General features: G+C 41.6%; 1 protein-coding gene across 1 annotated transcript in view; it reads left to right on the top strand.

Moving 5' to 3' along the window:
• Positions 1-15,761, top strand: part of SLIT1 (slit guidance ligand 1) — a 113,306-nt gene that overhangs the window by 84,626 nt on the left and 12,919 nt on the right. The window contains exons 14-22 of the mRNA XM_029283706.1: positions 1,126-1,270; positions 1,433-1,507; positions 2,071-2,214; positions 2,340-2,483; positions 2,685-2,851; positions 5,112-5,244; positions 5,966-6,034; positions 6,527-6,598; positions 8,366-8,437. Of these exons, the coding sequence (XP_029139539.1) occupies positions 1,126-1,270; positions 1,433-1,507; positions 2,071-2,214; positions 2,340-2,483; positions 2,685-2,851; positions 5,112-5,244; positions 5,966-6,034; positions 6,527-6,598; positions 8,366-8,437 (1,021 nt within the window). The remainder of the gene's footprint in view (positions 1-1,125; positions 1,271-1,432; positions 1,508-2,070; positions 2,215-2,339; positions 2,484-2,684; positions 2,852-5,111; positions 5,245-5,965; positions 6,035-6,526; positions 6,599-8,365; positions 8,438-15,761) is intronic.

The following is a 15,761-nucleotide window of genomic DNA, read 5'->3' as shown; positions in this document are numbered from 1 at the left end:
TGTTACTAACTTAACAACTGCAGTGATTCACTTAACAAGTGTGGCAAGGAAAGTCGTAAAATAGGGCAAAATTCACTTAACAAATGTCTCGCTTAGCAATGAAATTTGGACTCAATTGTAGTTGCAAGTTGAGGACTACCTGTAATTATGCAACCAGCTACTTTCCCCCAATAACAGTGGCCTTGATTGCATGTTGCTACAGCAGTTCTCAAAGCAGAACCCCTACTTCTGAAGCAGATGGAGGGAGCGATGGGTAGCTTGAGTCAGTCAGGAGATGAACTGGAAATCTCAGTGGGGAAATTGGTTTTCAGAACAGAATTATAAATAGAGTTAACTTTTAAAAGCAAGCAACATAAGATCAATCCAGATCCTGATCTGATGAAGTGACATAAAACACTTATATGGAAGTGCCTTTATTCCTGAATTTGAAATGCAAGAGTACAATTGGAAGGTGAACCAATGAAAAATTTAGCTTAATACCCTTACAGGCTGATCCATCAGGCTTTTTTTTTTACATAGAGCACAGGGGTAGAGAATGGATTTTTTTTTTTTTTTTTTTTTTTTGCTTTTGCAGATAATCCCTGCTCTCTTCTGTTTGGTGCAGAGGAGTGACAATGATAATACCCAAGGGCAGAGAGTAGTAAGGGGCATTTTCTGGTCTTCTCTAGAAGAAGATTCCCTAGCACAGTGATGGCGAACATTTAGAGACCGAGTGCCCAAGAACCGCCCCGCCCCCCACCCTGCCCTGCCTGCAAGACCATCCACCACCATGTCCCACCCCAGCAGATCACCCAAGCGACCCAGCAGCGCCATGGTGGCCACGTCCTCTGCCCACACCCCATAGCATCATCTGCGCATGACGGAGCGCAAGGGCGGAGTCTTGTTTCCGCTGCCTGGCTGCCATGTCCTTGACTGCGCTGCTCTGTGTGGGCCATGCCAGGGGGCAACTCTCCTGCGGGGGGCTGCTGGTGAGGAGGGGACCATGGGGTGAGGAGGGGCTGGGGCAATGGCACGAGTGCCCACAGAGAGGGCTCTGAGTGCCGCCTCTGGCACGCGTGCCATAGGTTCGCCACCACTGCCCTAGCAGTACAGCTATCTTTAACTCACACTTCCTTTTTCTGGCAGGTACGGAGGATTACCATTTGAACAGTGAATGCCATAGTGATGTGGTTTGCCCGGCCAAATGCCGATGCGAAGCCAATGTAGTCGAGTGCTCCAATCTGAGGCTGACAAAGATCCCAGAGCGCCTCCCACAGGCTACTGCTGAATTGTAAGATCTGAACTTGCCCTGTCCATCACTGAGCATCCATTCATTTTTTTTCCCCATAATCCAAACAGAGTGCTCTTTCCTTCTTTGTCTTCCCTATGGCTTCTTCTCTCATGAGACCATGCCAGAGGTCATTATTTTTATTTTATTTACTTTCCTGTGCAGACGCCTGAATAACAATGAAATCACAGTGGTGGAGGCGACAGGTATCTTCAAGAAACTTCCACACTTAAAGAAAATGTGAGTTATATGGATGAGAGCTTCTAGGAACACATTGCTCCTTATGTAGGATTTTGGAGTGGGCTTTATAGCATAGCAATATTTTAAAAAGATGTGGCAGAGGGAGAGCTGTCAAAGTTCCTACAGGCATTGGTATAAACAGATATAAAGAACTATGCTGGATCCATCTGCTGTCTCCCTGCATATATGAAGTCCGCAACCAGGGCATTGTGTAATAGCGCCCTCCTGCCCACATTCCCTAGCAATTTTGGGAGGCATATTCCTTCGGATAGTGGAATTAATACACAGCTATTTTAACTAGTGTTTTTCTTCAAGAAACAGATGCAAATATGCTTCCGGTTAAAAAATTAGGCCAAAAATTATGACAGATGTTTAAGTGGGTGCAGAAGTAGTCTAGGGGAGAATTAAAAGCTGCTAAATAAAACACCCTTCCAGCATGGGATCTATCAGAACTAGTCTTCTTTTGCTGAAGCCTGGTAGGCTGTGAACTAAGATGCACTAAGATGCAGATGAACTAAGATGCAGCTCTTCTTGTATTGACTTCCTGCTCCTTGCTTCCCTAGAAATTTGAGCAACAACAAAGTCTCAGAGATTGAGGATGGGGCCTTTGAGGGGGCAGCCTCCGTGAGTGAGTTGCATTTGACTGCTAACCAGCTGGAGTCAGTGCGCAGCTCCATGTTCCGGGGCTTGGATGGGTTGCGAACACTGTAAGTCAGCCCTAACTGAGAGTAGTGGGGGGAGCACCATTTTGCAGAATATTGATGTTTCTTCTTGACAACTAAATAATTGTTACTACAAAATGGCTTCTCCCCATCTTCTCTTTTCTCTCCAGGATGCTGAGGAACAATCGCATCAACTGTATTCACAATGACAGCTTCACTGGGATGCGCAACGTGCGCCTTCTCTCCTTGTATGACAATCAGATCAACATTATTTCACCGGGGGCTTTTGACACATTGCAGTCACTCTCTACTCTGTGAGTTGTGAGGAAGGGAATTTTTAGTTAAATATACCACCTGGTCCTTTCTCCCAGATTTTTGTTTTATTTTTCCTTTCCAAACTATTCTCTGCTCTCAGAAACTTCATCATGAATTGGAACTTAATTCCAATTGCAGGCAGTTAAAATTTCCATTGACAGTGGTATTATTTATCTTCTTTACACAACCTTTGAACCCAGGAATCTACTGGCTAACCCCTTCAATTGCAATTGTCATCTGGCCTGGCTGGGTGATTGGCTTCGCAAGAGAAAGATTGTGACTGGGAATCCACGCTGCCACAATCCAGATTTTCTGCGCCAAATCCCACTGCAGGATGTTGCCTTCCCCGACTTCAGGTGTGAGGAAGGTAACTTATGGGCACTCATATTTTGGGTAATAGCAAGGACTACAAAGCAAATGTGCAAGTTTTACAGTAGGGTTTCTTTTATATGTGTGCCAAATCATTTTGTGCCTTCTAAAAGAGCAGTGTAATCCAGATTAATAAAGAATCATGCTTAAACATGCTGCAAAGCTCTAATTGACTTTTTTTTATCCCATTTCTGTATTCAACATTGTTTTATTATAAATCTAAAATAGCATAGGGCAGTGATGGTGAACCTATGGCACGCGTGCCAGAGGCGGCACTCAGAGCCCTCTCTGTGGGCACTCGTGCCATTGCCCCAGCCCCTCCTCCCCCCATGGTCCCCTCCTCACCAGCAGCCCCCCCGTAGGAGAGTCGCCCCCTGGCATGGCCCGCACGGAGCAGCGCAGTCAAGGACATGGCAGCCAGGCAGCGGAAACAAGACTCTGCCCTCGCGCTCCGTCATGCGCAGATGATGCTACGGGGTGTGGGCAGAGGACGTGGCCGCCATGGCGCTGCTGGGTCGCTTGGGTGATCTGCTGCGGTGGGACATGGCGGTGGTGGGTGGTCCTGCAGGCAGGGCAGGGGGCAGGGTGGGGGGCTGGGGCGGTTCTTGGGCACTCGGTCTCTAAAAGGTTCGCCATCACTGGCATAGGGCACTCACATAAACAGACACTGCAAAATAATGGACAATCCCATTCTATATTTCAACAAATTTTGCTTAGATTTTTACTTTTGAATCATATTGTTCAGTTCCATTGATATATCAATTTGCACATTTTGATGCACCTAGCTAAATATAATATCTATATTGCTCAGTCCAGTCATTTTTGCAAGTATTTTCCTTTAATATGCATATATCATGCAACTTTTACTAATATACACATTTTTGTGTGCCTTTTTTCTGCCTTACTTTCCAGTTTTTTTAATCTGTCCCAATCAGCAAACTATTTTTGTATGAATGTTTTATTTAGAAATTTATATCAGAATATCAGGAAAATGTGCAGATAGGTTATGAAAGCTTGAATTTTGCATTGAAATGATAACTGAATTAGTTTTTCCTTCCCTTTAATGTGTCAGAGCTCTAGTGGTCCAGTTTGGGCAAGTCAATCAAAAGATGCAAAAGCAACACTTTTCATTGACTGAAATGAGGAGAGCATAACAGGCTGTTATGAAAACCACAAAAAACTATATGTGAAAATGAAGAGTAGAATGGAGTTACATGTAATGACTCACTTTAAATTCCTTTGGAATTTGTTGAGAAATTCTGAGAGCTGCAATTTGTTGGACAGTTGTTCAGTTTTCTGCCCTCTTCCTAATCTTTGGGTGGAAATTACCATATTTCAGTTTTGATCTTGGCTATTTCAGTTACAAATACATGGGCATAACCCACTGGTCTAATATGAACTACACAACTCTGTGTTCTTTAGATATATAGAATCTAAGCAATGAAGAGTAGCACCAAAGTAGAGAAAACCAGTCTAGTGTCTTCCAGTCAGAAATTAGCCAAAATGTTATTTTTGCTAAACATGTATGGAGTTCTAATTATGTAGTGGTTCCTAGAATTATGTCTACTGATTTTAAGCATTCTTTTTTAAACTTGAACAGTTGGTTAAAGGCAAAGCAATTTAATTAGCTATGGTGTTTAACCATCCAGATTAAGTAAGTGAAATTTCTTGATGAAAAAAAATATTTTATGATAATACTGATTCACTAAAGGAATAAATCATGTGAGTTTGGCAAGCAAGTGTACTGTCATTGGCCTTGATCCAATGTAGTAGTTACTTTCAATATAGGCTTTGTGTGGAGGATAGGTAGGAATGGCTGCGACCCAGAAAAAAGTAATCACAGTAACTTAGCTTTTTGAGTATACTTCTCTGCCTTAAAATCTCGTTGTAAATCAGGGGTAGTCAACCTTGGCTCTTTTATGACTCGTGGACTTCAACTCCCAGAATTCCTGAGTCAGCTAAGCTCAGGAATTCTGGGAGTTGAAGTCCATGAGTCATAAAAGAGCCAAGGTTGACTACCCCTGTTGTAAATCAATACAAAAGCACCATTTCGAAAGGAACCTTTCTATCACTTCCCATAAAAAGTTACATTGTTATTTGTAATGAATTAATCACATCAGTTGATTAACATCCCGAGTTCTAATTGTTCCTGATATTTCTACACACTAACAGAAAACCCAGAATGTCTTGCAAAGATTTGAGACAATATTTATATCTGGAGTCTCATATTGCATTCTTCTTGGTTTGTCCCTTGGCAGGTAAGGAGGAGACCATCTGCTTCCCACGTCCTCAGTGCCCCCAGGAGTGCACCTGCCTTGACACAGTAGTTCGCTGCAGCAATAAGCACCTGAAAAGTCTTCCAAAAGGGATACCCAAGAATGTTACTGAGCTGTGAGTATAGATACATAGGATATTGACTGGAAGGAGCATTATGACAACTGGTACATTGTATACATGGATTAAAGGGTTAGCACAATTTTTTTAGGCTAACAACCACACTTGGTTTTGAGGTGGTCTAGGGACTGGAGTCCCCAAAAGTAGAACAAAAATATAGGTGGAATCAGTACAAAAACTAATTTCTTTTAGAAGAAAACTATGATATTAATTAAATCCAGTTAATGTAATTGTTTTCCATGTATTTAATAGTTTTCTCCAATCACATTAAAAATGACACATGTGACTAGCAAATTTTGGAATAATTTGGGGTTGTATCCAGTTTTTCAGGGGCTGGATGGATCTCAGGTTGTACTCTCTGGATTTGGAGCAGCAAAGTGACAAATGCATCTAGTCTCTTGAGCTGCACAATATTTGCAGTTTTGCTCCCATTTGTATGAAGAAAGATTAAAAAATATTTTTGGATGTTCAGCAACAATTGAACTTTTATTTGAAATGTATTCATTGGGGTATTAAGTTTGTCATTCTGGTTTATCATCCACAAATAGTGAATCTGGCATATAGAAAGGGCCATAATTATCATTCTGTTGCTCTATAATGTTTTAACAAGACAAGGTGGTATACCTCATATTATACACTTTGCACAGAGAGATCTTGAACTTTGCTCTTTTAGCATTTCAGTTGTAATATCTGACACATATTTTTATTATTCTTACAGCTATTTGGATGGCAACCAATTCATCCTTATTCCAGGACAACTCTCCACTTTCCGTTACTTGCAGCTGGTGTAAGTGTCCGAGATGCCCTAAGAAGTTACTCATCTGATGAAACCTACAATGGTCTTTCCTGGAGATGGTAGATTAAATATAAGGATCATAACACCCTCTAGGATGTTCTGAAAACTGCTAAGATCTTCACCATAATCTAGATCCATTTTCTCCAACTTGGTGACTTGAGATGAGTAGGTGTGAACTGGATCCTTTTGCTGCATATCTAATTGGACAAGGAATAAATAGGAAGAGACATAAATTGTACATCAATGTGTTGTTAATTGATGTAGTGCTACAAATTAAAGCTGGTGCAGAAAATAAGGGGGTATATAGCAGATCTTAGTAGAAGCAGATGGTCACGATGTGACTAACTAGTACTGTATACAGTATGTGATAGATGTACTAGAACTGCAGTTTCAGATGATTGTAGATTTTTGCTTAAGAATTGAGAGGAAGTAAGATAGAGTTAAAAGTGATATTAGAACCTGCACTGTGCTTCTGTTTTGCAGAGACCTGAGCAACAATAAGATCAGCTTCCTCAGCAACAATTCCTTCACCAATATGAGCCAACTGACCACTTTGTGAGTGTTTTCTAACAGAGCTGAATCAAAAGCAGTTGTGATAGTTCAGATTGCAGGGACAGATATCATTGGGTTCCTGTGGTGAAAACCTGGGCAAAGGGCCACATCCACTCAACTCTTTTGCCATGTTCCCCTTCTATCCTAAAGCTAGCAGGAAATCCAAACTCTTGCTGCCTCTGTAGCACACTCTTACTTAGGTACCTGGAACAGGCCCAAGCTGAGCTGCTGTCTATCCAGCTTTAGCACAAAACATCCCAATGCCTGTGATTTGGCTATAATTCCAGCCCTGCCCACCATCATCTAGCACAGTGGTTCTCAACCTTTTTAATGCTGCGACCCCAACCAGTCGTAAGTCGAGGACTAAACCGGTCGTAGGTCGAGGACTAAACCGGTCGTACGTCGAGGACTAAACCGGTCGTAAGTCGAGGACTACCCAACCGGTCGTAAGTCAAGGACTTTCCCTGCCCGGGAGCGCCGCGCATGCGTGGTTCCGCCCCCTGCGCCGGCCGAGGCGTAGCTGGCAAGCGGCAGAGACGGAGCAGGCCAACCACCAGCTGGCCCAGCCCAAGGGAGGTAAGGCACCCGCCAGAAAAGGGGAAAAAAATGGCGGACAAAAAAAATGGCGGACAGCCTTGCTTGGCGACCCCCATGAAATGGTCGATTGACCCCAAATGGGGTCCCGACCCACAGGTTGAGAACCACTGATCTAGCATTTGAAAAGCCTATTCCATTTAGAATACATAATGCTCTAATTATGCCATACACTATTTTTGTTTTGTTTTCCTAGTGGCCTATTTTTTTTTTAAATAAAACAAACAAACAGACCACTTTTTGGCAGAAAAGAGTATCAAGTGAGGAATGAGCTTGTCAGTTTCAGGACTTCTCCCTCTCTAGCTGGACCAGTCCACCCACCCATTTTTCAAAAAATCAAAAACAAAAAGTGGCAAAGTTCCAGTTTCCCTTACAACAGAAAGAAGACTTAGAGAGGAGAAAGAGATCAGGGATGAAGAGACTAGCCCCACAGGAAACCAGCAGAAGTAACTGAAGTCACAAGATTGCTATCACAAAGCATGTCAGGTCAGGCCACCTCCTGAATGCCCGTTAATGCACTCTACACTGCCTACATAATATTAGGATAAGCGTAGCATCTTCAAGAATTTTTAAACCAGTCGTGGGAGTCACTGAGATGCAGGCAGACACACAAGGTTATGTTCTCAGGAAAGTGTTAGTGGGCCTTCCTCGTGCCAGGGTAAGAAGATTGTATGGATTTGCTTAGAGACTTTATAAAGGCACCTGCTATGTGGCTTTTTACTGTGAAAAGCAGGTTTCCTTTACAGTGGCAATTTACAGTATATCCTGCAAAGAGAGAAGCAACCTGGAATTAAGGAGAAACTTCCTAAGAGTGAGGACAACTAACCAGTGGAACAGCTTGCCTTCAGAAATCGTGGGCGCTCCATCACTGGAGATTTTAGAGACTGGACAGTCACTTGTGTGAAATGATATAGGTTCTGCTGCTCGAGCAGGGGGCTGGACTAGAAGATCTCTAAGGTCCCTTCCAGCTCTATTCTATTCTATTCTATTCTGTCCAAAATGAGGTTTATGGGGAGAGAGATTCTGATTCAAAATAGTTAAGATTTTTGTATGAGTTACCCATTAGTGCAACTTGCAAAACTAATACTAGGGAGAGGAATACAGTCGATGTATGGGATGTAATTACACAACATGTGATTGTTCAGCTTGTTTCTGCCTCTCTCCAATTTCACCTAGGATCCTCAGCTACAATGCACTACAGTGTATTCCCTCACTAGCCTTTGAAGGTCTCCATTCACTACGGCTGCTGTATGTATCTTCTGTTTTGCAACCAATTCATATCACTGGTTCCTCCTTATTCATTTCTCTAAGGAATCTCCTGTTAGTTCGTGGTTTACTGGAGAATGAACTTTGCCTGGCCATTATTTTGTTTCAGTGGATAGCAGCCAGGCAAAGGGTATTGCAGAATGAGGCAATATTCTGGGCTGGGAGGCCCATTTGGAATTTTTTTGGGGGGGAGGCAGGTTGTGGGCAGTTTGAGAAAATNAGAAAATGACTTCCATTTTAAATGACCAATCATAAATCACATGTTTATTATAAAGCAAATTTATGATGCATCTCTCCATCAGTGCCCAAGCCTAACCTCCCAAATGCTTTGTACTACCTCAAAATCAACTTTGTTTTTTACCAGGCAGGTGGGCAGCCTATCAAATAAAGCTGTACATTGCTTAAATAGAGAATATTAGAGTTGGATCTTTACCTTGCTGCAGGCCAAGTTCCATTTTATGTTTAAACTAAAAGATGCTTTAAATAAAGAAGTCAGGTGAAACAGTGTTTGGAGGAGTCAAAAGAAATGGCTGTGGGGATATAGGTGCTCTTGGGTCCTATTTTCCCTTATTGTGGGGTGTTTGAGAGAAAATTGATTAATTTCATATGACCTAAGAGACCTTTCCTTCATATAGTCAATGTTTGTATAAGGTATATGTACAGTAATTGTCTTGCATTGTTGTCCATTACTCACTTGTGTTACCTGCCTAGGAAAAAATTCTCCAGTATGAATTCATTTAATAATGGAGACCAGAACACCCATCCATAGAAGCATAAATTGCGGTTTATTTTGATGTACTGGAGACCAGAAATGGTCCAATGGCAGAGAAAGCAACCCCTTGATAGAGATTTATATAAATTAGAATATACTTGTAAGTTACAGTGTCAGAGATAGCGAAGTAATGAAGGTCGAGCTATAAAAACAAAGGTTTATTGAGAATACAGAAACCATGTGTTATAATAGTAATAAAAATCTGGTGTTTCTCTTTCTTTTCTTATCTCCCTTGTTCTTGCTTCCCATAGTTTTCCTGGCCTCTAAATATTCTTTCTCCTTGTGATCAACATGTCTTTGTCTTCCTTTTTAACGGCTGTACTAGCATTTTTATTGCTTCTCTCAGGGGCCCAGGAGAGGTGAATGGACTACTGGGGTGGGTGATTGGCTTAGTCTAGCTAATAACCATTTTTATACTTCAGTCCCTCCTTCCGGAGTTCAGACTGCACTGCATCTCTGCAAACTCCACTCATATGAGCCCTTATCATTCAATTTCTTGTTCCTTCATTTCAACATTGTGCTTTGACATCCAGTGCTTGAATGGACATTAGAAAAGACAGCATGCGGATGGAGGAATGCAATGAGTAATAGGCAAATTCTGCAAGAGGCAATACAGGTAGTCCTTGGCTTACAACAGTTCATTTAATGACCCTTCAAAGTTACCACAGCACTGAAAAAAGTGACTTATGACCATTTCCCACAAAACCATTGCAGCATCCCCATGCTCAATTGTTGAAAGCTCAGATGCTTGGCGACTGACTCATATTTATGACGGTTGCAATTTCCCAGGGTCATGTAATCACCTTTTGCAACCTTCTGACGATTCACTTAACAACCATGCCACTAACTTAATAACTGGAGTGATCCATTTAACAACTGTGGTGAGAAAGGTCATAAAATGGGGCAAAACTCAGTTAACAAATGTCTCACTTAGCAACAGAAATGTTGGGCTTAATTGTGGTCATAAGTTGAGGACTACCTGTAATTCAATTATTCTGTATTGTGATTACAGGTAGTCCTCAAGTTATGACCATAATTAAACCCTGCAATTATAATCATAAGTTGTGATGGTTGTAAAGCAGCCCATCACATAATCAGACCCGTTTTTGTTACCCTTTTTGGAGCAGTCATTAAGTGAATGCAACGGTCGTAAAGCAAGCGCCATGGTCATTAAGCAAACTCATTGTTTGTCATGGGGTATTATTTTCTCACAGGGCACTGCAAATAGCCATAAATGCAGGTTGGTTGCCAAGTGCCCAAAATAGGGTCATGTGGCCATGCAGGAGGGGCTCAGATAATGGAACTTTGGAACCAGGTCGTAAGCTTTGGGGGAGGGGTCCATCATAACTTCAAACTGTTGCTAAGATACTGGTTGTAAATTGAGGACTATTAGTATTGTTCAAGTAAATGTCTATGTTTTCCAGTTGTCCATTAGATTGTGAATGATGAGAGGATGACAAATGACTGTGAATGTCCAATAAGTAGAAAAGGGACGTGGGTGTAAACTGAGTACTATAATCTGAAATAACATGATTAATTAAGTTCTACACCAAAAAAAAAAAAACATTCTCTAAAAAGAGTTATACTGTCTCCTAAATAAGTGACAGTCCCTCCTGGGAATAAAATAACTTATCTTAATAAACAAATTCATAGCACCAAAAAGGTCATGTTACTTTTTATAGCAGAAAGATCAATAACAAAATCCAGAGAAACTATATCCCATAGTATAGGATGGAAGAGGAGTGGCTGGAACAAACTAACTGGCTTATTCACCACAGTCTTAGCCCAGCAACAGGCATGGCAGGATGAAACATTGTCTTTGACATCAGTGCTCACTCTTTCATTTAAATTCTGATGCAATGTTTTGAACACTCGCTACATGTCCCACAGCTTTATTATCATGGTAAAGTTGTGATATCTATTCCCTGAGAGGAAGAGGAATGTATAAAAGAGCATTGTGAAAGGAGTATCCATCAGTCATGAGGAGGAGAACTGGCTGGTGGGGCTCCCTGGCATCTGGTCTCTGACACATATGGGTCATGCTGTTGCAAACAAATCTAATCCGACAGATCTACTGCCTATTTCTCTGTGTGACTCTTTTGTGGGGAGCAGTTGGGAGGGGACAATAAAATTGCTCTGCTTCAAGATCACGGTGGAGGAGATGGCCAGGGAATGTCATATTTAATCTTGCATGAGAATGCACGTAACAGCTTTTTATATGAATTAGAAACATACCGTAGTTGACACAAAAAATGTGGAGAAAATGCGTGCGCCTGATCTGACATGGAGTGAGCGTCTGTGCCTTATGCAAGTGCTTCACATTCTTGGTGGGCTGCTCCCTCCAAGAAATACCTCCACTGTTGGAATATTGCCTTTATGGCCCACTGATCCTTACTTGAAAATATCATAGTCCCTTTCGGTCAGGAAGAATAAGGTGAAAGGCCAAAAACAAAAAAAACCCCTCCTCTCCCTTTGTCAAAGCATGCCAGAGAACGGCTCTCAAGGCCGATTCAAAGGCATCAATTTCCACAGCAAAGGAGCGAGTGGGATCTGGATGCTTGAGTAATGCATCAAAAGAGATTTTTCAGGGTGGTTTGCTCTTGAAGAAATTTCTTTCTGCAAAAGTTGATTAACTTCAGAAGAGTGGGTCTTCTGAAAAAATCAGGATGTCATCTGAATTTTAAGAGGAAAATAACTGTTAAATTTTCATGACCCTTTTCCATTGAGATCAAATTGTAATCTCGTAAGTCCAATTTAGTGAAAATGCATGACTTCTGAGAGTGATCTGGCAGATCTGAAATAAGAGGCAGTGCATAGTGGTTGCTAATGGTTACAGAATTCAGTAGTCTGTAATTGTGTACAATTCTCAAGGAATTATCTTGCTTTTTTTACAAGAAATATTGGCAGACGCTGGATATGTAGAAGGGTAAATAAATGCTTTCTTCAGATTGTCATCTAAAGACTATTTTAAAGTGATTAACTCTTTCATAGACATAGGTTATTGTGGAGGCTCTGGCTTTAGGTTTTAAGTTGACAGTACAGTCATACACCCAGTGAGAAGGCAAGGTAGCTACTGCCTCTTTCACCAAAACATCAGGAAAATCAGGTACTGTGGGAGGCAATGCAGGCTGGCATCGGAGGAAGAGAAGGAAAAAAGTAGCATGCTTGTAAATAGGACTGTTGATTCTTGTGTGTGAGAGAGAAATTGCTTCCTGCACCTAATGGATAATTGGATTATGAATTTATAGCCAGTCTATGCTGGGTATAGGAATATGTAAGGAAAATGTGATATAGAGTGGCAAAAATTCTGTGTTATCATATTTTCAACTTGAGAATACTACACCTAAAAGAAATTGTCCTGCAATTGTCTCAACTAACAGATATCTAGGACAACTCAGTGGAGCCAGCTTGGTGCAGCCGGCTCACAACTGTCAGCTCGCTGCCACCAAGTCACCTCTGCCAGCTCACTGCCACCAAGTTGCTGCAGGACAACATTGGAGGTGTCCCATTTTTCACACACACACCACTGCCCACCTCGGCCATGACTGCCACTGTTGTCCCTGGTCTCTTCTGTCTGGAGTTCAGTGTAGTGGCAGCAGCAGGGAGAACGGATGTATGTGAAAGTGGGACGCCCCTGCTTCTGCCATCTCCCCGCCACCCGCCTGTCGCCACCATCCTCAGCTTCTTTGGGCAGGGTGCAGTGGCAGTGGCAGCAGTGGTGAGAGGGGGTGTGGGAAAAAGGGAAACCTCCAGCCACCACTGCCACTCTGCACTCTGCCCACTTGCTCTCCCATGGTGAGTTGTCACTACTGCGAGTTGGTCATGTGGAGTTATCCTGCAGTGACTTGATGGTGGCAAATTGGCGGTGGTGAATTGGCTGTGCCGAGCTGGCCGTGCGGAGTTGTCCCATTCTGACTAGCGAAGGGTTCTGAAAAAACTGCATGGGAAATGCAAACTAATACATTACAGTTTCATCTTTGGAGTTAGTTGTTGTGCCAAAGTTAAAGTGCACCAGCAAAAAATAACAGGAATAATATCTGGGAGGGGAACTTATGAAATTTCCTGAAGATTTGGTTCTGGAACAATTTGGATGCATACTCTTGAGGTGACCTGTAGTTCCACAGTTGTGGCACTTTCCACCTAACTTAGAAAAAGGATATTTCATGGGAAGGCAAGATACATTGTCCTTCTGATGAGAGAGAAAGGCTTTCAAGATTATTTCAGGCCTTTAAAGTAGACAAGATCAATTAACTGGGCACAAAAGGGATTCCAGGAATTTGTATAATACTGTAGGGTAAAACAGCAGAATCTTGAAAGCCTCTCAGTTTCTCTGTGTCCCATCTTACACAAATAAGATCAAGTGCAGCTATTTTGAGCATTGGGTTATTTATGCTCTCCTTTTTCTCAGGACTGATTAATCTTTTCTGAAAGTTCCTAAGTGGTTTAGTTATTGTTTCTCCATTCCCAAGGCCAAGTCTACATTTTTTCTTAATAGAAATTCAGTATTATGAGTTTTCAGAGCAGGTATCATTTTAAGACATTTCCCATATTGAGGATATATCCAGGAATTAGCTCACAGCTAAGATCACGCTGGGATAAATAACAGAAACTCACAATTCTCCTTCCATCTTGAGGTAATGCTTTGTATGCTTGCTTTCTGCAAACAAGAAGTTTAGGTGGGCCTATCGGTAAAGTCATTACTAACATCTTCCTGGTACAAACAGATATAACCCCATTATGTATTGCAGTAAAAACAAAGTAATAACTGAATTCTCCAGGGAACAAGAGAGGACAGAATGGTGTTCCAACAGCAGGAATGGGACAACTTGCCACAGCCAACTCGCTGCGGGACAACTCACTATGGCCAACTTGCCGCGGGACAACTCACTGCAGGACAATTTAACAATTCTATTTAATTATTTAAAATAAATTAAAAATTATTTTAATTTTTACCATTCACATTTCATTCTGTCCTTCCTTTTGCATCCTTGCTTTAATTATTCTTTTCCATCATTTCTCTGATATTAGTGTAACTTTTGTCTTCCAACGAGTTGTCCGACGGCAAGTTGGCCATGGCGAATTGTCTGGCAGTGAGTTGGCCATGCCAAGTTGGCCGCAGTGAGTTGGCTGTGGCAACTTGTCATAGACCCCCAACAGCATCCTAGCTAAGAGGCAAGTCCATCAATTAAGCTAGTAATCTTATAAACATGTTTCTATTCTGCAAAATGGGACAGAATTCTTGAGAAAAATTCTTGGCAGCCTTGGGAAGTGTTGGAGGCTCTGAATTCAATGCAGAAAGTGTCATTCAGAAGATAGAAATAGAGGATATAAATCTCATCTTCACCTACATTGGCTTGATCGTTTCCACAGCAAGGAATGTGTGAACCCTCCACATTTTACACTTTATGACACTAAGAGTTATTATAGAGCAATGGGAGAGGGGGGGTTGTTAGCACTTGGAAAGATCCAGTCCACCGTGGCACTGGGCAGTTATTTTCTCTGAGATTCCAGCAAATGGGCAAGCAACTCCAATGTTGGCTTAGCCTGGGTAAAAATGGGCTAACATTGTTTGATTAACAATAATGTTGGCCCAAGTTCCAGGTAGACCTAGAGGCCATTCCATACCAGAGACACAATCCTCTCTTGGAATATAAATGATTGCGTGTTGTGGGAAAATAATCAGGGTGATATCAAAACTCAGAGGTGTCTAAAAATAATACAATAATATGACAATATAACTATAAATTAAATGCAATTAACAGAAAGAAAGAAGGTTATGTAAAGTCTCATCTCTCATTTGAACAGTTCCTAAAAGGACATTGAGTATAGGAGAATCTGGTCATACACCTTGATTACAACCACAAGCAGCATGTTAACTAAGAAGAAAAGTCTCACCCAGCCTGACCCACCACTAGCCAACACCTAGATCCAAAGGCATACTCTAAGAGTGAAAAAGGAAATAAATGGAGACATCCCTCCAAAGCCTGTGTGACTTACAACCAAAGAATAGAAAGAAGGGATCACAATCCTGAGCAATGTATACTTCAGTGGAGAAGTATACATTCTTAACACAAGAATGCTGTGCTCTATTAATCTCACTGCTAACACCACATTGTAAGAAAAAACATCTTCAATGTAAGTTCATTTAATAACTGACACTAAAACACTCATCGATAGAAGCACAAATTCTAATGTACTCCAGTATACTGTGGATGAAAAGTAACTGGTCTAGAGGCAGGGAAGACAACCTCTTGATATAAGCTTATGTGAAATAGAACCTACATGTCATTCATGAGGTCAGAAGTAGTGAGGTAATGAAGGTGCAACTACAAAACAGTGATTTATTGAGAATACTATTAGAATAATGGGTACTGCATCATCATGTTTCTATTTCTTCCTGCTATCTCCCTTGTCCTTGCTTTCCACAGTTTTCCTCAATCCCAATTATCCTTTCTTTGTTATCATCTTTCCTTTGTCTTCCAAGCATCATTACTGATTCTACTGTACTTTTGTTACTTCTTAAAGCAGGGCTTT

This window comes from Protobothrops mucrosquamatus, unplaced genomic scaffold, assembly GCF_001527695.2.
Source record: "Protobothrops mucrosquamatus isolate PMUCROS unplaced genomic scaffold, P.Mucros_1.0 scaffold195, whole genome shotgun sequence".
Taxonomy (NCBI): Eukaryota; Metazoa; Chordata; class Lepidosauria; order Squamata; family Viperidae; genus Protobothrops; species Protobothrops mucrosquamatus.
Note: the sequence above shows the minus strand (reverse complement) of the source record. Positions and strands in the feature narration are given on the sequence as shown.